The sequence below is a fragment of the Mytilus galloprovincialis genome, chromosome 1 (assembly GCF_965363235.1).
Source record: "Mytilus galloprovincialis chromosome 1, xbMytGall1.hap1.1, whole genome shotgun sequence".
NCBI classification, from domain to species: domain Eukaryota; kingdom Metazoa; phylum Mollusca; class Bivalvia; order Mytilida; family Mytilidae; genus Mytilus; species Mytilus galloprovincialis.
The window spans coordinates 14,794,959-14,818,959 of record NC_134838.1 but is presented as its reverse complement, the minus strand read 5'-3'; the positions used below and the strand labels follow the sequence as shown (position 1 = coordinate 14,818,959).

Here is a 24,001-nt window from a genome sequence, read left to right as displayed (position 1 = left end):
TATTTATAGTGCAGAGTTTTTCATATATATCGTAAAATTTTAGAATTTCAAAGACAAATGCTTAATTCGTTAGTATACTATGATATTCCTAAAAAATGTATGATTTCAAAACGACAAATGTAAAAAATATAGAAGATGATTGTAGCAGAGGTATATTTTTAAAAGTGTTTTTGCATGTGACATTTTTTCCAATAAATAAACATATGTAGTAGATGCACGATCATCCGCAATAGATTTGAAATAATAATAATAATAATTCGTGGAAAGAATTAGGACTTAATAATAAATAGTATCTAGGCATGTACATGAATGATAAGACAAAAAAAAAACTTTTACTGAGGTTACAGTACATTTCACTGACATATGAAGTCATGTTTTAATTTTAAAAACAAGCATATGCTCTGTCTATGAATATATTCCTATAGTAAAAGAAACGAGAAGAAATTTGCATGAAAACTAATAGAATCAAAATAAGAGCAACAGTGATTTACCCATGTCCAAATGTCATTAATCTATTTAGAAAATACCAAATCATGTTAAACAACAAAAAATGAGGGAATCGAATTTACTCCAGAAGGTACCAGATAGGATGTGTGGATATATTAAGCGTTTTTTGCCATGAAGGCATCATAACATCAGTGAGCTATTGAAATAGTTAATTATACGTTAATGTTAAGTACTTTCAGCTGAAAATTTAAACGTGATATAAACAAGTATACTATGCAGTACCTGGGATTACTATACTTACCTGTTCTGTCACAGGTAGTACAAGAAACGTATATAGTACTATATACATGTCATATTTTTACAACTACATGATACAGTCTAATACTGAGCATTGATACAAAAACATTAAACGTCTTTTAATGGATATGATTTTGGTATAAGGAGAAAACACAAATTAGAATTTAAACCATTCAGGTAGCCTTAATTCATGTTTCAGGACAAAAGCAATAGCATTAAATGTTTGGTTGACATATATACAATTGAATTTAAGACATTTAACTGATACATTTAGAAGATAAACTTGTATCATTAGTTGCAAGAAGCTAAGTGTCAAAAGACTTATAACTTGTACAAAAACCCTGTACAAATTATAATTTGAACAAACTTACTTTTATACACATCATAATATATATATATATAGATGATAAAGTATCGACATTAGCAATCTTCAGACTGTTTTACTATTTTCGTTTTATACAATAACATCTTCAGGTCAGACGTTTTATTTCAGAAGCAATAAGCTTCATTTTATTTATTAATGGACTGTTCAATCGTGATCTTTGCTACTAGAGATTCATTCTTAATGCGAATATTTTTCTTAACGGAAAATCACATCACACGATGTCTCTACGTTATGTGGCAAGCAGTCAGATTGACATCATTTCATAATCTTATTACATTGATTCAAAATATATTTATAGCAAAATCTAATAACTTGTCACTGTATTTGGTAGCAACAGCAAGCCAATTCTACATTGATGCTACGTTTTCTGGTAAAGTGTGATTGAATGTATATTTATATCAATGGTATGACGCCAAATCGTCTATTTAGAATATTGCTGCGATTTTCAAATGCAAAAACGAAATGTTTTCTTTAAAGGCTTTGAATTTTTGCAGTCACCTTTTACATAATCCTGACATCTAGATTTTTTTTCATGTCGGGGAACGTTTTGCTTGGTTAGCACCCAACATTAAAAAAAAAAGTAAATAGAATTGATCGCAATATATCATACACATATTGTTGATAAATCTTATTATGAAAATAACAAATTTGTCGACTCCGCTGTTGTATACAGTACAATACATTCTCCAATGTTTGGCTGTGTAGAGTATTAAATAAGTACATCCTCTTTCGGTATTAAATGGGATGTTATTTCTGATTTCATTAGTAGCTAGATTGCTACGTTTAAACCCTCTGCACATTTAGGATCCTTTCAAAAACTCTAAGTGTTGTCGTATGTAATCCAAATAAAGGCAAACATTCTGCTTTCATACAGAAACCCTAATATTACATAGGCAGGTTACAGTTTCCGATTCTTTATCTCATAACCATTTCTTCAACTTTACTGCTTATTTGTTGTCGTCTTGACACCTATCAATCAGTTATATAAGAGTGATAAATTTCCAAAGATCGTGTCTTTGGTGCGAAGTAACATTAGGAAGACACTATATAACTAAAATTGTGCATAACAGACTTTTTTCTTGCACTGTGTGATATTTAGAAGTACAGATTTTTACGCTTAATTGGAACATATGTTTGAAAAGTCAAAAGTTTAAGATAGAAAATTACATTTGCGTTGCAAATTTAACAGTTTGTATTCACATTGATTCTGACAGGTCTCAGCGAAAACGTAAAAACGTTAACAATACCATATTTCTTCTTGATTGATAATGGGAAGTAAAATTATCAGTCAACTTAATGAGCATATGTCTGCATCGGTAACGAAATAATCGAGAAGATACTAGGCCTCGTTGTGAATAATACGACAAAAAAAGATTTGGGAATTTTTCAATTTTACAGTTGGCTATATTTTGTCATTATTGTATTATTCATACATTTCAACTTGTCAATGATGAAGAAGATTTATCGACGAATATGTTCGCTGATGTACAAATTAAATGTCCTATAAGCCCTGGGTCAATGTCGTGTTTACCCAAAACAACTTGGACATTGTTTTCGGTTTTCACTGTGCTATTTACAATAGAAAGTTTTATCGAGACACCAGTTTTGATTATAAGCTAAATTTCAGAGTAAATTGGTCTAATTGTATAACTTAAATCATAAGTCAAAACACCTCAAAAATACTAATGGATGATCAACAGGGGCTTGTTTAGTGGGTCAGACGAGGTTTTAGGTGGCACGGTAGTATTTCCTGGCCAATAAGGGATAATGATAGCCTTTTTAGAATTTTCACCACTTTCTAACACTGCAAAAAATTCTACATTCACAGTTACATGAAGTACTTTCATTTTACTATTCAGAAATGAATTTGAATATGTATCATGACCGTTTACTTTTTTTGCTATTTTTAAAAACCTAAGGACACTAGTACTTTTAGGTCTTTTATGGGGCAGTGAATAAAAAATTAAAAAAAAAATCTCAAAAATTCATTTTCATCTGTATGTAAAATTATTTCATATTTTTCTACACCTGATTCATCCCTCGGTTTGGGAAAGTATGTTCAGTTGATACTGTTTTATTTTTGTCCAATCACACTGTTTAGATACATTAACCTAAGTAGGGTACACAAAAGAGCAACCTAAATTCTGGAATGCAAATATTACCGTGCCACCTTTACTGTCAATAACAATCGTTATCATATATAAAACACATAGGATAGCGACCGCCATTAACAGTAAACCTCGTCTGACCCACTAAACAAGCCCCTGTGGATTATCATATTTTTCTGGTTTGAACGTTAAGTCCTATATTTTTGAATTATGAACATATAAAAAAAAAGATGTTCTGGTATGACTGCCAATGAAACAACTCTTCACAAGAGACCAAATGTCCCAAAAAATTAACAACTAATGTCACCGTATGAGTTAGGCCATCACTGCATAGTCAGCTGTAAAAGGTTCCGTAATGACAATTAATAGCCAATTCAGTCGAGAAAACTTAAGGCGTAATTTATGTACAAAATAATCAAAGATAAACAAATATATAACACAGCAACAAACGACAACCACTAAATGACAGGCTACTGACTTGGGACGGGGTATAATGTGACGTGGTCAAACTTACTTTGTTGTTCTGTTCCAAATTAGGGGGAGGTGTGGACGCACACAAGCATCTTTAACCCCGCCACCGTCTAAATTCCGAAAATACAGGCTCCTCTCTTAGGTCAGACACATACATGATTTTGAGGGTTTTAACAGAACAACAAGGAATAAGAAAAAACTATAAAAATCAGTAAACATGGGATTGACTCGTCAGACAAAGTTCAAACACTAAACACAAAGGAAGAATTTATATAAAACGTCCAAATAATCGTTCACTCAATAATACTTACTACAGCAATGACTTCAGAAAGTAAAGACATCTTGTTTGAAACCAGTATTCTCTAACAGACCTTATTTTAATCGACTGTATTTTTTATATAAAAGCTATGATAGATAATAGAAGATACAAATTTGTTGTAAAAGCAAGTATGTTTTTCTATTTAATACTCAATGTATATGATTATTCGTTTTATTAGAAAGGGTTCTTAGATCATATACTAAAGTGTAGTTACATAGTACCAATGTTCTCAAAATATAATTGAAGTCTCGCTCGTGATCTGAAATTAATATTTTGATGTGTATTTGTTCTCGTTAAATTCCGATTAAAATATAAAATATAAATTTCAATTGAAGCAACTTGTATGAAAAATAGCGACAAAAGACCTATTAGAAATAAAATACTGTTCAGGAAGATTTTAATATGATAATGAATCATTAAACCTATCCATCATTGTTAAGCACATTTTGTTTATTTATTACGTTAGGGACGTTCGTCTATATACCGGGTGAAAACACTAATATGCATTATGAATTTGGTGGGCAAATGCAAACAGGGAGAAAGTGTGAAATGCTGAATAAAACGGCATGTATGTATAATTGTTTTTTTTTTCAAACTTTGGAGTTTAATGTATAACTATAAATGCTTTTGATTTTGAAAGAAAATTATTCAAATGAAATATTGTCTCGACTGATTTTTAATAAACCTACGTTGAAGAGGTTTTAATAATTCATTTTTATTTATAATTAAATGGAGTTTTTGGAATATTGCACCTATATTTCTTCTGTATAGTTTATAACCCCAACATTTAAAGTTTATGATAGATGTGCATTTTGATCATTATAGGTTCAATAACATGTGAAAATTGGAGTACTCTTCAAATCAACTAGAGATTATTTTAAAACCAATAGAATAATAAACAAGCCATTGGCGAGTACTGAGTATCAAGATCCACTTTTCAAGAATTATGAAACTTTTTTTTAAAATTAAATTTTAGTGAAATATTTTCGATTTCGAAAGTGTTAAATCAGACGTCTTCAAGCTTGTAGTACGCTTCAGAATTAATTCAAATTAACCAAAGTTCTATTTTTGAGTAAAACATGCCAGTATTTTATCCATTTGTTCGATGCGTTTGAGCTTTTGATTTTGCCATTTGATTAAAAACGTTCTGTTTTGAATATTCCTCGAAGTTCAGTATTTTTGTGATTTAACCTTTTTATATATAATTGAAAGCACCACACTTCGTTGCCATCGTTCACCGAACAAATAGCCAAAGGAAATGCCACAAGTTCGTAACCAATTGTTGAACAGGGCATATTAAAATATTTTTCTTATCACTCATTTAAATCACACAGGTTTAGTAAAAATATCTCTTCGTTAGGGAAATTGATGACCGACAAGTCATAAAAGAAAAATGATACAGTTTTGCTTTGCTTTAATGATTTTCAAGTGATTTTACTTCATTATTTCGGACAATAAAGATTCAGTAGTAATTGTTAAATTATCACAAACGTTTGAAGTGTATTAAAAAAGGCTTAATCGGTATACATACATGTCACACATGTTTTAAAACCCGGGTGACATGTTAGCGTACCCTTTTTTAAAAATAGTTTGGCTCAACCTTCCTCATGCAAAATTAGATTAGACAGTTTTGCTATTCGTTAAAGTCCCTATAGGTTTTTCATATACAAGAGGTATGTCCACGTTAATAAAAAAAAAAAACCTCATCAAAGATACCAGATTTTCAAACACTGAATGTACATTGCCACAAACTATAAAATACCTTTTGAAGGTTGAAAGCTGTTATTGGTTAATTCAGTTCTGAAGTCTAATGGATCCGGATCCATGACGCAAGAATCCACTAATAGTTGATAAGATTCACATTCTGATAGTGATACAGGAAGAGTGAGCCTATTTCTCTTCATTTTTAAAGCAATAAATGGGGCAATTGAGTTTTATGTTGTATTCAATTATTTTTACTTTGACCCAGACATTTACGTTTGAACGAGTTTTATGCTTCCGACTAAAATTATTTTCAACTATTATTAGCATTTTTTTAGCGAATGAATGTGGGAAATTTTTTTTTATTGTGATAGCTTTTTCGTGGAAGTAAACTGACTCTTCGGATACCAAATTAGTGCATAGTTTATTTCATTCGGAGTACTTTATATTTTCCTAGACATAGATGACAATTGCTGGAGTTTTGGGGGGTTTGGTGTTCAATTATATTTGACTGGGTAGGGTTTTTGCCTACCCAGTTAACTTGTTTCGAGTGTAACTGATGTGCCTTATGTAGACCGAACACGCACCTGACCTACTATAAGAATCTTTATATCGTTTATGTGTTTTTAGACATGGAATTATTTAAGGTTTGTCATGCTCTGTTGCTTCTTAGTTGAAGAACATATTATAATATCAAGACATCTGTTTATTTTATTGACGGAGTGTTGTTTAACTATGCTAATTCTGATTTGTCATGCTCGGCGGTAAGATCAGTAATAAGAGCCATCCCTTTGATTGTGATGGCTGCATGAATAAACTCATCATAAGTACCAGGAAATTTTTTGTATATACGCCAGACGCGCGTTTCGTCTACAAAAGACTTATCAGTGACGCTCGAATCCAAAAAAGTTTAAAAGGCCAAATAAAGTACGAAGTTGAAGAGCATTGTGGACCACAATTCCTAAAAGTTTTGCCAAATCCAGCTAAGGTAATCTATGCCTGAGGTAGAAAAGCCTTAGTATTTCAAAAATTCTAAATTTTGTAAACAGTTTATAAATATAACCATATCAATGATAATTCATGTCAGCACAAAAAGTGATGACTACTGAATAATAAGCTACATCAAGCTGGAATTAGTATGTCAAATAAAATGCTCTCTGTTTGGAGAGTGTCATATTCTGTGCAAATGAATTTTTCGCTAGCTTTACCCAAAAAAATATGCCCAATTTTGCCTACATTTAGTTTTCATGATGAACGCTTTGCTTTTTGTTGACTATTGCTTTTTTAGTTTTGTCTTCTCGGCGTGGTGATTATGATCCTATTTGATTTATAAGTTCAAGTGTCACCAACTCAATCAGTCTCTCAATTTTTTTACAATCATGATACTATAAAAAAAAAATAAAAATAAAAAGGTTATGTCAATTTGACCTTCATTCACTTAATTAAACACACATTATTATTAAAATGATAAATTAGTTGTTTCATTCAGTGTCTGAATTCTACAAGACAAAAACTGGAATATAATTAGGTAATAGTGTCCATGTAGAGAAGAGGGTCGCCTATCTATTTTCCCTGACATGTTCTTACATCAAGTACACTTTATAGGTCGTTCTTTTGCTTTGCTAAACGTGGATTTCAATATAGGTCAAAGCTTACTATGTTTGCCGAAAAAAAGAAACCAAACGCATACTAGTATTCAATACATCAATAGATAGTCTCAGTCACTACCCAAACTTTAAAAAGGAAATACCTATGCCATTTTGATCGTCATGGAATTGACTTAAAATAATTCCTTACATTCCTTGAATATAATTTCTTATTGATGCGTACATTTGTTATTATGTTAATATCGTTACGTAATTCTTGTCTGAAACATGACACATAAACGGAAAGTCGGTCTTCTAAACAAAGCAAGATAGAGTACATAAAATATTTGTGTTTGAGTGCCGTTGAATTCATTTCAACCGATATAAACATGAAAAAACTCATCAAAGATTCTTCAAAACACAGTCAAAGATACAAAAGACTTCTATTGATGAAGCAAACATGCTATAATAAATTACAATTGGAAGTAATTAAAAGGACTTAGTTTGAAAGTTCGAAAATAAGATACTAGTAACAGTTTGTCAATAACTTTCATGAATGTAAAAAGACAGGACCATTAGTTAAATATCCATTCAAAACATTGGTACGGTAGAAATTTCGAAAATAGTAGTTTAATTCGAGTATAATATTCAGCATAGCTGGACCATTGAATATAAATCTGGTAACATATTATTAAGCCACAAATACAAAAGTTGTCTACGCCTTATTGACGGATATGACGACAATGTCCACAATTAACCTCATCACATTATGTATGTGTCAATCCAAATTCATCAGTTAGTTGTTTATTACTGTATGCCAATTTTGCGTTTGTTTTGTACTTTGATTTTTTTATTATGTGAAACACTTCAATTTGTAATTAGTATCATCATTCCTTGATAGAGAATTAGTCATCACAAGTAAGCTATTAAACAATGAGTTCCAAGTGGTGAAGTTGAAGTCAACCCTCTTGGTCTTTTTTTTTGTTTCAGCCATGCTAGTTTATGTTACACTTATGAATTTAAATGGATGTTCCAATTCAAGAGTATGCCAGTTGTTATTCATTCGTTTGATATGTTTCGGCTTTCGATTTTGCCATTGATATGCCATTTTCCGTTCTGAATTTTCCTGGCACTTCGTTTTATTCTATTTTATTTTATTTTTTGGTACCTTTCGCCTCTCATTTTATTTGTCGGGGCTCTTCATAGGTTTCTATGCGATGTGATTTTTGCTTAATATATTTACAGTCACACGGCGACTTTAAGTTACTGACATCTCTGACGGAGAGTGGTATAATGGCAATCTTACATCATCTTCTTAGTCTAAAAAGGTGAAGTTGCATTGTTCAATTTCTGATACTGTGATCAGCCGTCATACGATAATTGGTTCCTTTTTTCCTGGTTTATTTGGAACATTTGTATTTCAGAACCAGATCAGGATTCTAAATAATTACTTACGGTAGTATGATCGAAAACAAATAAAAGTACATGTTGTATATATATAATTGACCGATAAATTCAAATGTTTTAAATACGAGTAAATAATTTGCACTGTTAAGGCAGGGAAATAGCCAACGATCGTAATTAACAATGGATATAGCTTCAACAAAAATTCGATTTACAATTGATAACCTTTAAAACATACATTCAGATAAACTAAATTAAATACAGAAAGGTATATCTTTTCAATTCTAAAAGACAGTTGGACTACGAAAGATAAGCTTATCATTTGATCATTATGAATAAAACGCAATATTGGATTAACGGTATTGTCTTTATATTTAGATATTGTTATATGGTTTCAGGAAAATTGAGCACATCAACTATAGAAAACACTTACTTTTAAAAGGACACTTTAGACTATTTACTGGGTTTGTAATAACATGCGCAACACGACGGGTGCCACATGTGGCAGGATCTGCTTACCTTTCCGGATAATCCCCAGTTTTTGTTGGGGTTCGTGTTGCTAAGTCTTTAGTTTTCTATGTTGTTTCGTGTGTATTATTATTTGTCTGTTTGTCTTTTTCATTTTTAGCCATGGCGTTGTCAGTTTATTTTCGATTTATGAGTTTGACTGTTCCTCTGTTGTCCTTCGCCTTTCTTTCAGAGATGCTGTTTTTATTTCTGATTTTAAATTTTAGTTTTTGGCTTAGAGGAAAAATTTCCTTACGAAAATTATACATATATGAATATATAGGTTGGCTTTAAATGGTACGGTGCGAAAAAGACCGTTCGAATGGACTTTTCTTTCTTTTTGTTGATCCTCAATCACGACATGCGATGCATTGATAAAAATAATATCAGAATCAATGTTTCCACATAGAAATAAATCCAGCGAAAATACAATTGATTTTTCCAAATAAAAATAATTGTATTGCTTGAAATTTACAAACAAATTGACGCTGCATGAAAATATCACTTCGTTTATTATAGATAAAATTAAAATTGAAAATCTATTATTGCAGAACACCAAACTGGAATCGTTTTCTAAAGATTTAATCATATTTTGGAAATACCCCTGGAGTACCATCTGTGGAAATTCAACGCTCACAATAAATAATCTTTGCATTTAGCTATCTCATAATTACAATTTTCATGTTTTTTTTTTTTTAATTTCCATCAAATAATGCCATATTATTGAACTTTTTTCCGAGGTGCTAAGACTGTAAACTCATATATTCAACTATTTTAACAATAAAAATTGAAAATGTAGTTGACTTTATAATATAGAAGTCAATATTAACTAATAAGAAAACGTAGAAACTACAGGTGCATGCTTGCCACACACAAATTATCCCAGAGTTATGAGCTAACCGGAATCAGTAAGTTAAGAAGAATATGAAACAAGTGCTTGTATTTATATTGCTATCAAAATTATTGAACCTTATGCATTCATATACACTAAAATAAGTCCAATTTGAACAACTTGTATATCTATTAAGAATCTATCACGTATTTTCGACATATATTTCATACAGAGATTTTTGGTCGTAGGCTAAAATACTTTCGATTGTGTTACCGAAGTTTAACGGATAGTCACATTAGTAAATACTCAATACTGAGCCCAGGAGTCACGTGAAAAATAAGCGAATAAGAGCTAAGATATTCTTTTTTTTTTTAAATTTCTATGCTTTCCTATTTGTAAGTTAAACTTTTCCCAAACAGTTTTGTTTAATATTCAATTAAGATTTTTTTCCAAATATAGCTAAGGTAGTGTATTCCTGGGGCAATTTCAAAGGTTGGTTAACAGTTATTTTATGAATATGATCATATAAATGATAATTCATGCCAATACAGAAGTGCTTGAAAATATAACAGTAATATTAAATATAGTCTATAAAGTCTGCATGGGATGCCAGGCTGACTAGTACAGTCTATGAATATCAACATACAAAATAATGCTATATAATTTAACATTTGCTTTGGCAGGGCACCTATTGACTATAAATTACTAGGTTGTAAAATTTTATTTATTCATAGTGGTAAATCAAAGTGGCGCAATTTGTGATGTGTACATTATATTTTTTATTAATATCTTTTAATATATTATCAAAGACATTTTAAACCCTTATTTAATTCACTATTAACTAACTAATTTTATTTTTAAATTATATTTTTCATATCGAAAATATAAAAATTTCCCATTTCGGTTAAGTATTTAAAATTTTAATACTCATTCGACAAGTGGAGTGCTCCGACAAAACGGAGGTATATACCAGAACAGAACAGAACAGCTAGATACTGAGAGTGTAATACCCTCAGGGAGGAAAAATACACCAGCAATGTCATCGTCCTATTGGTTGTATATAAACTTATCATTCATACCAGGATAAAATGTTAGTACGCCAGACGCGCGTTATATCTACAAAATACTCACAAGTAACACTGAAATCAACAACACATTTCCCAGAATAATTTAAATCAATGTTAATAAAAAACGTTATATTTGAAATGAATAATGGCGCGGTTCGATTAAAGTGAATAAAGGAGAATATAAATTTTGCACGAAAAAAACAGCAAGAGTTCCAGTAAAACACTATGAAAATATCATATAATGGTTATATATTATATTAACTTAGTAACACGCTATGTCAGCAAGAAATTGTTTCTGGAAACGAGTTTTCCTGTTACAGCGTACAGGTTTCCTAGTGGCAAGGTTACTTTAAAGTTCATCAAAAGGACACATATGACCGTGTTTACATCGCAAGATTTAATCGAGTACAAATAAATCTTTGCACCAGGAATTTTTTTTATATCTAGTTATATATATTCAGGCATTTATGATTGTTCTTGACTCTCTATTGACAATTTTACGCTAAATAAATTAACTAAATTAATTATACGAGAGTAAGAATTCTAAAAAGAAAATCAACTAAAACTTGAAGAATTTGTGACAACAAAAAAGAATTTCAAGAGCCATAATAAACATTTATTTTCATAAGATGAAATGCATTGTTATCTTCTTTTCTTCCCTCCCAGTCTTGAAACTTTTTCTTTTGTTACGTTAATACTGGCGTATGTCTCCTTTGGATGAACAGTAATGCGACTTTGCCTCTAGAAAAGACTGTAGGCGCTAACAGGAAAACGCGTTGCTTATCTAATATGTTGCTGCCCATAGAGTGAACTATCATTGCTTATCAAGGTTTAAAGAGACAGCGAATCGTCACAACATTTCGGTGTTATTGAATATACACAATTTATGATCTTCGAAGGTTTCAACATACACATAAACGGTTTATGAAATTGGTTGTGAATAAATCTTAGAAAGGTAGGAACTATCAATGAAACACCTTCTCAATCTGAACAATATCCCTCTCTCAAACTAGCAAATATAAATTGATATACTATTTGATACAGACCAAGTATACTATTGCGAATCGTATAATAAATGGAAGACAACTTTAAATTCACTACATATGTATAATCAATCTATGAAATCAAGAAGGAGCATACTAAGCTCACCTGTTGCCCTTAGTATATGATCGTTTATGAAAATGAAGGAAACAGTTTTAAGGATAATATGTATTTTCTCTATATAAATCGTATTTACTTGTGTTACTGTCTGCATGCTCTGAATTGGTTATAACTTTTTAAGTTTGTTTGACATTATTAGTAATTATGTTCACTACATATGTATTCCTCAATCTATGAAATCAAGATGGAGCATACTAAGCTCACCCGTTGCCCTTAGTATATGATCGTTTATAAAAATGAAGGAAACAGTTTACGGCTGGAATATGATTGTAATGCAAACCTCGTGTCTTTGCTGCGATTAAATATTTAATGTAACATTTAATAACTTAAACGACAGATATGCGTGGCACAATAATTTCAATTGCAAGGACATTATTGAATTTATTCTCTACAAAATTAAAATTCGCTATAACAATATATTCATTTGGATAATTGTTAAAACTTCTTAGCTGCACCAGCTGTGAATTCATTGATTAAAATGTATTATGAATGAGCTGCACTTTTCTTTGCACAAATTGCATTAATTTACCCAAGGCAAATCATTTTAAATACATCTAGTACAGCTAATTCCCGCTAAATTGAAACCTAATTGCAAAGATTTTCAAAAAGTTATGCAGATTTCCTTTACATTTGATCCAGCGTTATCACATTTTGGACGAACACTTTGATATTGACCCAAATGGAATTTATTGCAGGTTTTGGAACTTTTTAAAAAATCGAAACGAAATTTACAGTTAAAGTTACATGTAAACAAATGTGGGATAATGAATAGAACGAACATTTGTTATCTTTATCAAGAAGAGGACCAAAAGGTAAAATCACAAAAATACTGAACTTAGAGGAAAATCAATTCGGAAAGTTCATAATCACATGGCAAAATCAAATAACAAAACGTATCAAAAACGAATGGACAAAGGGGTCTTGTTTTATGATGGGTAACGTTTCTATAAGCACTCGGTTTACATAGAATAACCATACATTGTCTCAAAATTGTCTCAACATGTAAATTTTATTTGTACAAAGCTAAGAAATATTTAGAGTTAACGCCTTCATTTTTCAATAAGGAGTGGACGAAGTAAAATTTCCGCGAACCTGTATTGTTTATCGACGTCATTAATAAAACTCTACGGAAATGCATTGCCAACGTCATAAACAAGACGATATATGGTCAGTGACAATATATCACAAATGAATATACGGTCAATTCAATTTGACTGCACAAATACCAAGGATGCAGTCTATACTATGTATTACCAATGTTACACAAATAGACAGGACTGAATCGTTCATAATGTCAATATTTCTCAATGGGGACAGCTTTCAGTTCCATTTTACGGTAATCATATTTTCAAAATCAATCAGTAATCATTCGTCTTCAGCTAGATATAATAGGTACTATTAAATCTGTGTTTATCTATTTCACAATAGTACTTATTACCAGTACAATACCTGCAAAAACAACAAAACTGAAAGCAGAAATTATCTTTTTATTTTGTGGAAAGGTCGTAATTACATAAAAAAGAAGACATTCAGGTAGAATGAAATTGTAACACGATATATCATTACTCACCATAGGACACCATATGATAGCAAAAGCTTAAGACGTGAAAAGAATATGACTTCAATCAAAATTGTTTATGAAATTTTATTTTTACCCTAAAGCCATCTGTCAAACACAGTTTTATTATTACCCTTCAACTCGGCACAAATCTCAAAAGACTATAAAAAGTGTGCCCCGAGTTATAACCAAAGAAAACGAAATATTCCGAGATAAGGATTGACTTAGGTCATTCACCTGATACTCTTTGAAACGTAATTGGGAATATTGTAGTATTAACTTTTTTGTACGTAGCTAGAAAAGTGCAGATAATATACTGTAAGCAAAGTAAAACGCTAAGAAACAGAGTTTGTCTAAACAGATATATTGTTTTGATGCCTTCCTCTTTTACCTCCGAAATCAACATCATCATGTTTCCTTCCAAATTCATTGTAACGTAAACAAAGCACTATGTAGTATCATTATCTGCAATCAGTCATCTATTGTACAAACAACAGGTACACAAGTAACCATTAATGTACTTGTGACTTTGCTTCCATATTGATAAGGCGGTAATGTCAATATTTCTTTTTGTGTTACGGTTCATGTTGGGGTCCTCTTCGAGCCCACCATCTAAACTTTGATATTTTTTTTTAAATCACAGTCAACTACTTGATTTTAAACTTCTAACCCCTAAAGTGTCAGCTAGAAGATAAATCAAATTATGTACATTGTCAGAAATATCAAATTTATTTGTTTGTGCTATGAAATTATTTGTTTAAAAGCTTGTATGCATACTTTTTTTTCTTAAAATGTACTTGCCAAGTCCGGAATATGACAGTTGTTATCAAATAGTCAATTTCTATGTATGTTTGCGGGTTTGTTTTTGTTGCACGTCCTTTGTTGTGTTCCGTTATTCCGTTGTTTTCCTGTTATGGTTGATGTATTTCCCTCGGATATAGTTTGTCTTCTGGATTTGTTTTCTTTAAAACGATTGATGACTTTTGAACAGCAACCCACTACTATTGCCTTTATTGTATGATTGTAACATTTATTTGACATCAAATTCCTACTACCGAACTATAACATTACCAGTATGAGATATTCATTAATGCCACCATTTTGTTTCTTCCATTAGTCCTTGTTTGATCCACAAAATGTATTTTTGTTTCAAATAAAGAAAAACTTCGCATGAAAAAAGTTGTAAACTGTCAAGTACTGTAATTTTCACACAACATTTCATTGTGTATAAGAAAATACAGTTATCGCATATAAAATAAGCAACTTTTCACCCTCTACGCCTATTATCAAGCTGTAGTAAGCTAATTACCTCAATTTTCTTAAACAATTGTTGGAACACAAAATTAAAAAATGCTTAAAAACACCCAAGATATATCTTTATGATTTCAAAAACATTTTCTGCAAGTGAAGCATGGTTAATTTCCTAACTGTCAAATTCTAGGAACTACTTTTTTCGATGCTTTTTTATTTTTGAACTTTAAACTGGGTATGACACACTATGCTTTGGTGTTGTTATACCCAAATATAACGCAGTTTCATAAAACGTCTTTTTTGCTTTCTTTGATTCTACCTATTGCTTGGGTATCTTCTTATAATTGAAGACTGTATGCCTACCTGATGTTTTCGTTCATATATTTCATTGACGCATATTTATTCCCAGACCTCCCTTTGTTCATTTAATAACCATTATCATTTCATATACCATTTTGCAATTTTACAGGTTGACATTACAAAGTGTTTACACATATTTACTACCAAACAGTATGCAATTTATCTCTTCGATAAATAGAAGCATCAATGTCAAGACAACGAATGCAACATGCGAGTTTGCAAATAGAACGCCACATTGATCAATCGATTAAAAAAACATGCACATTAGCGTTACAGTAACGTGACTTTCCACACCTCTTTTCACTATAAAAAATAAAGGATGGTTAACTTAAAGTACAGTGTTAACGTTAACATGCTTCGTTTGGTGTAATTTTATTTTTTTTTTTCTGTTACGATCCATTAATTGTGAAAGTGTTTGTCGAATAATAACATTACAAATAAAATATAAACAATTTAACATTAACAAATTGACCCACCCACACTATACTATATTAGACTAATAAAAAAAGATAAGATACTTGTGGGAGATTTTGTTGACTCAGATATATTGCCGACTGTATTTTCTTAACTAAAACATAGTTGTCTTTGAATTGAATCGTTTTAATGTTGCATTAAAATTAAAGTATTATTTGAATGGAAGCAACTTGTAATCAAATCCTACAAAACGCATTTAATTGAATGTAAAAGTGTGAATAACACTTTTTTGTATATTTTTCATGATGAAACATGTGGAATTACATAAGCAAATATTAGACACAATTGTAAGATTGATCAAGTCAAAATGAAATAGAATAAACAATATATATTACAATTGTTAAGAATAACACTAGAACTAGTTTTGATTTGAAATAAAACTTAACATACTAATTGGAATTGTTTATTTCTTTTGCGATGGTGTTACCAATCAATTTTTTAAATAAAAAAAGAGACGTGAGGGCGTCAAGGCATATGTAAATTAATCAACAGCCCAATTGCAAATGCAACTAAAAGTGGTCTGCAGGTCAACATACAGCGTCCTGTTCTTGTAAACAAAAATTCTGTTTTTCTTTTCAACTGAAACACTAAACCAGGCAATACAACATTATAATACATAGCCGTAGTTAAAAGATATATACAATAACCATTATATTTCTTGAAAAAGACATTAAAATTTTTCAGCTTAACAACACACGTAATACTGGAAATGCAGATCGTTTACTTATAATTTTCTTCTTTCAAAAATTGAAATATGGATTCTACGACTGCACCAGGTATGTTAAGATATTTCTTCACTCGAGACAGTTAAATTTTAATATTTAAAACACGAGGCTTACCTATTTTGTTTAAATTCGACCAATCATTTGCCGAGAAACCATTTGTGGTAGAAAAAAATGTCTCACACCGATAAAAACATATGAAAATAGCACAAAAAATAAGAAAAAAAAATCATATTACGAAGAATCTTTTGTTTGGACAACTTTCTAAGTCATCATGAAAATAGAACTATTTTTTTTTTTTCAGTTGGGACTACCTAGATATAAGAGATGGTGAGGACAATGCTACCTTCTCAGTGGGCAGGTTTTGTGGTTATGATGATATATACTTCATATCAGAGTCACCTGCTGTGTACATTTATTTCGTTACAGACCAACTTCAAAATTATCAGGGGTTTACACTTCAGTATCGTGAGACAGGTAAGTATTGATATACTATGATCATCACAGTGATATCTCCTTGCTCATACATGAAATAGTTTGCATCTTTAATTATGGAAATATAAGAAACAATTTCTGTATTTAAACGTATTCAAATTATTCAAATGTATGCGTCATAAAAATTAGAAGATATGATTTCTAATGAGATAACTCTGCAAAAATTCCAAATGGCACAGAAATTACCAACTGTAAGTCATCATATGACCTTCACCAATAAGGAAAGCCCATACCGCATTGTCAAATATTAAAAGCCTAAAAATGAGAAATGAAAAATAATTAAAAAAGTTTAACCACATCAATACTGAACTCCGAGGAAAATTCAAAATGGAAAGTACTTAATGAAATGGCAAAATCATACGCTCAATTAAACGAACGAAAAAAAATGTCAAAATCCTGAAATGGTGGATTGAACCTGATTTTATAGCTATCCACATCTCTCACTTGTATGATAGTCACATCAAATTTCATTATATTGACAACGACGCGGGAACAAAACACTAGTAACCCGAATTTTGCTTGAACGGTTAAAAGGGTATTAACGGCATTTAGAAAAGATTGATTATCATTAGATAACGATTGACAAAAATTAAAAATTGTTTTTAATGCATTTCAATCCATATTGAATTATTTTAATACCAACAAACAGACATAATAGGTAAAAATGTCAAAAATACAGCAGTCATCATGGTGTTATCATCTTAATCACTGAAACATAAAAATATGTCACAAAGAAGCACAAAAGAGAAATCTAACAGCCTCATATATGTACTAAATACTGCACGAAAATGACGACTTATTATAAAAAATGGAAAACAACACGTTTAATAATTTATTGCGTCCGAAGCGCTTTTCTGGATTTACCTTCATCAGGAACGCTCAAAACCAACATTTGAAATCCGAAGATGGATAAGTACCGAAAATCGTTAAAGAGCTATATGTCAAAAATACCTAAAATAAATAGCCAAATTCATCTGAAGCCAACGTTGCCTGAGGGAGTTGAAACCTCAGTTTAATAATTATTTCAAAATTCATAAACGGACAATTTAGGTAAGGTTTGTTAGATCATGTGAGTACCGAAGCACTGATTACTGAGCTGATGATACCCTCAGGGACTGATAGTCCACCAGCAGAGGTATCTACTCAGTGATGTTAAAAATAGAAAACAACACGTTTAATAATGTATTGCGTCCGATGCGCTTTTCTGGATTTACCTTCAACAGGAATATAAAAATACCATGGTTATGATGTGAATGATATTGTTATTAACTTGATTATTTATTTTAGAAATATGTTTATTTCTTGAACCCATATTCATAATAGTACGAAAGAATATTTGTAATTGTCTAATACTAAATTGAATGAATAATTTTTAGACGCAGACTTTCTTTGTTGTCTATGTTTGATTTAGTCAAGATGTTGTCGGTCTTTTTTCTACGTGATTTAAATTTCCTTCTTTGTATCTTCTATTTTGACCAGAACATGTGTAATGCTAACGTATCAGTTTAAAGCATGTAGTCTTTGCATATGATTGCATTTGCTCTATAAGTAATGCTACTTTGAATATTAAAACAACATACAGATATTTAAAATGTGTAGTCTGTCACATAATTAGCGTTAACTCTTCTCTTAACTTGTGTCTCAAATGCCGACAATATTTTGACATGGTTACCTTTTGAAAAATATAGTCTTTGTTATTGTCAGGCAAACAGGAAACACCCCATTATATTAAAAAAAAAAAGAAGAATGTTCCAAAATAGTCGACAAAAGGTTATTTAGTACAAGAGAGCACGTTTACTTTCATTATGGCAATTATTTATAATGGTGATAGCTCTTTCCGGGCTCGATACTTAATCCAGAGCTATGACATTGTCATTTCACAAGTATTTTTTCTCCAATCTGGAATTTATTAATGATAATCAAATTGATGCGTCTGCCAAAAAATATCCACGAAACCTATTTTCAAATTACTAATAGTAATCTGTCTGCAACCTGCATCATAATTACGACGAGACTGACTAGCTACACTAGGGGCTGTTATTTCATATATATTTATACTTAAAACGTCCAAATATCAATTAGTGTACCGACAATAAATATATCTCTTTTTGTGATATAGTATCAAACAAATTACGATCTCATCTTTTTTACACAAGTATTCTTCGTTTCAGACTAATAGAGAAATTGAAAAAATGCCAACGATATTTCATAAAAGAGGGATGAAACATGCCAGAGGGACAGTTTTATTTATTTTTTATTTTTTTTTTACAATTTCTAACTTGACGTCACTTGGCGTTGAGGTTTAAACTTATTCGGATGTGTTGCATTTTGTCGGGTTATGTAATGCATTTCGGTTGTTTCCTGTAATTAGCTAATACTTCAGTTTTATCATGTACATCTTTTGTATAGTCATTTTATATAATTTACTGTTTGCAAAAGTATAAATGATTCAAAATAATAGGGATGTTCTGGTACCTAACAGAAAACCCTGGCCGTTTTTGGCACAACTTTTATGAACTTTTGATCCTCGATGCTGTTCAACTTTGTACTTGTTTCGGCTTACAAACTTTTGTATTTGGGCGTCAGTAGTAGTAGTCCTGTAATGTTGCGTTGTCATTTTAATGTTATATTTCACATGGCCATAAAGAAGGAGGTTTGGCATGCCACAAAACCAGGTTCAACCCACCATTTTTTTCCTTTAAAAATGTCCTGTACCAAGTCAGGAATATGGCCATTGTTATATTATAGTTCGTTTCTGTGTGTGTTACATTTTAACGTTGTGTTTCCGTTGTGTCGTTTGTTTTCTTTTATTTTTTAGTGTGAATTCACATTACTATAAGACGTGCCACGGTACTTATCTATCCCAAATTAATCGAAACAAGTATAACAAACCATTAATAATCTAGATAATTTTATATATCTGACAGACTTGTTATATTGGAAAAGGCAATAGACAATGATGAATCCAAACATAAATACCACATTTTTAAAAACAAATACAAGGATGTGAAGTAGTATTGAAAAATGAGCTTATTATTCAGCATAGAACAACAAACATTGATGTAAATATATACAGGTCGTCGAACGACCTTCAATGATTAACCATTCAATATGGTAACCTATAAAAGGTCACTGAATATCAATAAGTGAAATAATTCACCAGGCTCCACAAACGGCCTGACTTAAACCAATAAGCGAAAACAATTAAGACAGATGATACCCTTTTGTTTTGTAAAAATTGATAAGGTATACGCGATAAGAAAAAGATTGACATTTGTTGATGGAAGAAAGCATATTTTCTAAGGCTATCTATTAACGTATTTACAACGGTCAATGCTAAACGAAACTATATAAAACCCAGAGAAAAGTAAAGAAACAAAAGATAAGAATTATTGTATCCTTAATACATTTTTGAAAATAAAGATAAAACATACAAACAAACACTAAAACATTAACAGAGAACATCTATCAATCGGTAATGAAACGTCAAAACTACATTTGTACAGACTGTTATGCATTAAAACTATGGAGAAATAATAACTTGTTATCAAAGTATTATTTTTATGATGTGAATATTATTGTTATTAATTGTAATGTATTTTTCCTTTATCGTTTAAGGAGAGGAAGATTCTTCACAGTGTAATACTATGATCAGTAGTGAGAGTTATATTACATCTCCAGGATATCCTGATAATTATCCTAGATCAACAACATGTTTGTATAGAATAGTTGTAAGTAAACATTTCAATTGCAACCGCCTTTCCACGTGTTTGATGTTCAACAACATGTTTATATTGAATGTTGAGAGTTTACATTTCAATTACAACTGCCTTTCCACGTGTCAGATGTTTAATAACATGTTTGGTAAATGATTGAAAACCGGATGCAGACCTTCATTAAACGTTTAACGTATCAATATGAACTTTAAAAGTCTACTTGCATCAAACAAATAAGGAAATCTTATGAATTAACTGCTACTGACTCTTTAAAAAACCTGAACGCGTTTTTTTTCATAGATTTGACAAAAAACCACATGGATGTTTCTCAATTTCTTTTTTGCATTTATAATCTTCATTTTATAAAAAAAAAAAAAAAAAAAAAAAAAACACACACACATGTTTCTCCCTAATTGAAATTGAATTAAATTTCACAATGTGTCGTTCTGGTACGAAATGTTTAAGCTACCATATCATTTGTAAAAAAAAGATCAAATCAAAATGACGATTATCATATTTACATGTTGGTCATATCTCCAAATGAAGCTAATATGGCCGTGTACGTATTTCCATACAAGTTTCCAGAAGTTTTTACCCAAAACGCATATATGCAATAAAGAATTAGAAAATATGAAAACTTATGTTTTATGATCTAATGAACTATTTGGTAGACATTTGTAATTTTTTTGTTTTAGAACTATAAGAAGAGAAATATATCTAGCAACAACAAAAAATGAAATCAAACGAAAACAGGTTGTACGTTTCAAATTGTGTTCTTTGAAAAAATTTTAAAAAAATAAAAATATATATATTTAGACACAGTTATCTTATCCAATCATATCTTGAACAAACGTTTAGACAAATTTCCCCATAAAATATTGAATCTAATAGTTTTTACAAGATATTAATTACATTATACGATATTTGATAAACACAAAACTACGATAAAAACAGAAACAAGTTTAATTTGAAATGTTTATTGTGTTAAATAGCAGTACCACGCTTCATGTAAATATTTATCACCAAATTTACATTGCAGAAGGTTACATGTACTAATATTAAACAATAACAAGTAACGTATTTATTCCATCAAGAATGCTCGTGTAGAAAAATCGAAAACTATAAAGTCAAAGTAATTTGTCAGAAAAGATAGTTAATTCGTTAAAATATTTTGTACTGTTATATGAAAATCTCGAAGGAGAAAGTTAATAGTGATTTGAAGTCAGGATTCATATTTAGAAATCTTTAACAATTATGCAACATATTAGATTTACAAATATGGTTTTTAATACTGTTTCTTTGTCTAAAAACTTTGAGGAATTGAAAACCAATTAGTATTCACAAAACAATTGACGGTATTCGACCTCACCGGTTAAAATAAATGTTTGGAAGAACTTTTATACCGATATGCAAAATCATTTTTGAAAAGACTTGAACATTTCTTGAGCAGATCAAAAAAATATTATAGTTTGTAGTTCTTTGATATCAGAAAGATGATTAGTTGTTTCCGTATCATAAACAAGTGGAAGTTATAGCAAAGGGCAAGGTCATTTAATTGTAGATATTTCTCGACTACCGGTATATGAAACGTTCCTTCTTGTGTAATATGAATGTTAATTTATATATACTTATTCCCAAAATAAATGGTTTGAAAGTTTTCATATAAAATGTTAGATATCATTGGTAACTCACGTTTTCCAGAAGGTCATTAAGGGTATCATGAGACTATAAAAAAAAGACCCGATGACACTATCATGATTAAAATTGAAGTAGTTATCATGAATGCTCTATTTCAGGGGCAATAACTCCTATAATTTGCCTTTTGATCGTATCGAACCAATGTACAATAACTACTTAACAACCAAACATTCTGCGCCAGTGCTTGTAAGTCTATCTTTTACCAATTGCAAGGAGATTCGAACATAAGCAAAGGTTATAAATGAGTTTGTACTAGATCTTCAACACTATTTCGAAGTTATTGTCAAAAGAATTCAAGACAAACAACCCTAGATTACGGTTAACGAGTTATAAGAACATATTACATGGAGAATATTCAAGAGTAGGTTAGAATGGTAAAATGTTACCGGATCGATTTGGCAAAAATAAAGGAACGAACAATTCAAAACATGATTTTTTACGCCAATCACAGTATAAAAGAAGATAACTCTAGCATTTTGATTTGGGACTTTCTGTTTTTAATTTTTCTCGGAGTTTGGTGTTTTTGTTACTTAATTGTTACTTAGATAAGAGTTCAGTTAACAGACTGAGTTTCAAACGTGCAATGGATATTCTAAATCATTACAAACAAAAATGAAAGCAGAATTTTAGAAATTTCATTCGACCGAAGCGCTTTTCTGGATTCTTCTTCATCAAAACACGCTTAAAGTAAAATATGTGAATGCCAGGTATGTAAAAAAAAGTAAGAGTTAAAGAGCTAAATGTTTTTGAAGTCTTTCAAAACAAATATATTACTCTCGAACGAAATGTCAAAAAAGAAATTTACCAAAGCAATTTTTAAAGGTCTTTATTAAGAAATTAAGAAAAACATGAATAAAACAACTTCTTAAACTGATCAGTTAAAATTAAGTACATAATCATACATTGTAACACCGTTCTCATTCTGTTTTTTTTTCTACAAATTTTTAAAGCAGAATTTCATTGATGTAAGCGGAAGTGTTGATTTCAATATGACTTTAAAACACAGATAATGTGATCTTTAAAACTAATCAACATTTTTTTAAGTTTCCTTGTTACATAAAAGCCTTGTGAAATGATTACCCCGCGTTATTTACACCCACACATCAATTAAAAGCGGACAATTTCTACAAATCCTGAAAGCAGGAATCAGTAGCTAAACATATCATACGGTTACAATTTTGTAATCAAATGTTCCGTGTTAAAGGGAAAAGCTAATTATTATTTCACTTTTTCACTTTCATTAATGATTGAACAAAAAAATCATACTTTTGATTTTTTATATATCTCGTAGCTAGTGCCCTTTAAGACACATGAGTTACATAATTACTGATAATTGATAAAAAGAAATATATGTCAGTTCTTTATTTTATGTCAATTCTGAATTAAGAACAATAACTAGAGATGTAACGAAAATAAGTCGATGAAAGGCAAAATCAACAGCT

At 30.5% G+C, this 24,001-nt stretch overlaps 1 protein-coding gene across 1 annotated transcript in view; it reads left to right on the top strand.

Moving 5' to 3' along the window:
• LOC143066598 (mannan-binding lectin serine protease 1-like) overlaps positions 1-24,001 on the top strand; it is a 93,769-nt gene that overhangs the window by 16,917 nt on the left and 52,851 nt on the right. Inside the window, exons 3-4 of the mRNA XM_076239470.1 lie at positions 16,955-17,127; positions 20,764-20,876. Of these exons, the coding sequence (XP_076095585.1) occupies positions 16,955-17,127; positions 20,764-20,876 (286 nt within the window). The remainder of the gene's footprint in view (positions 1-16,954; positions 17,128-20,763; positions 20,877-24,001) is intronic.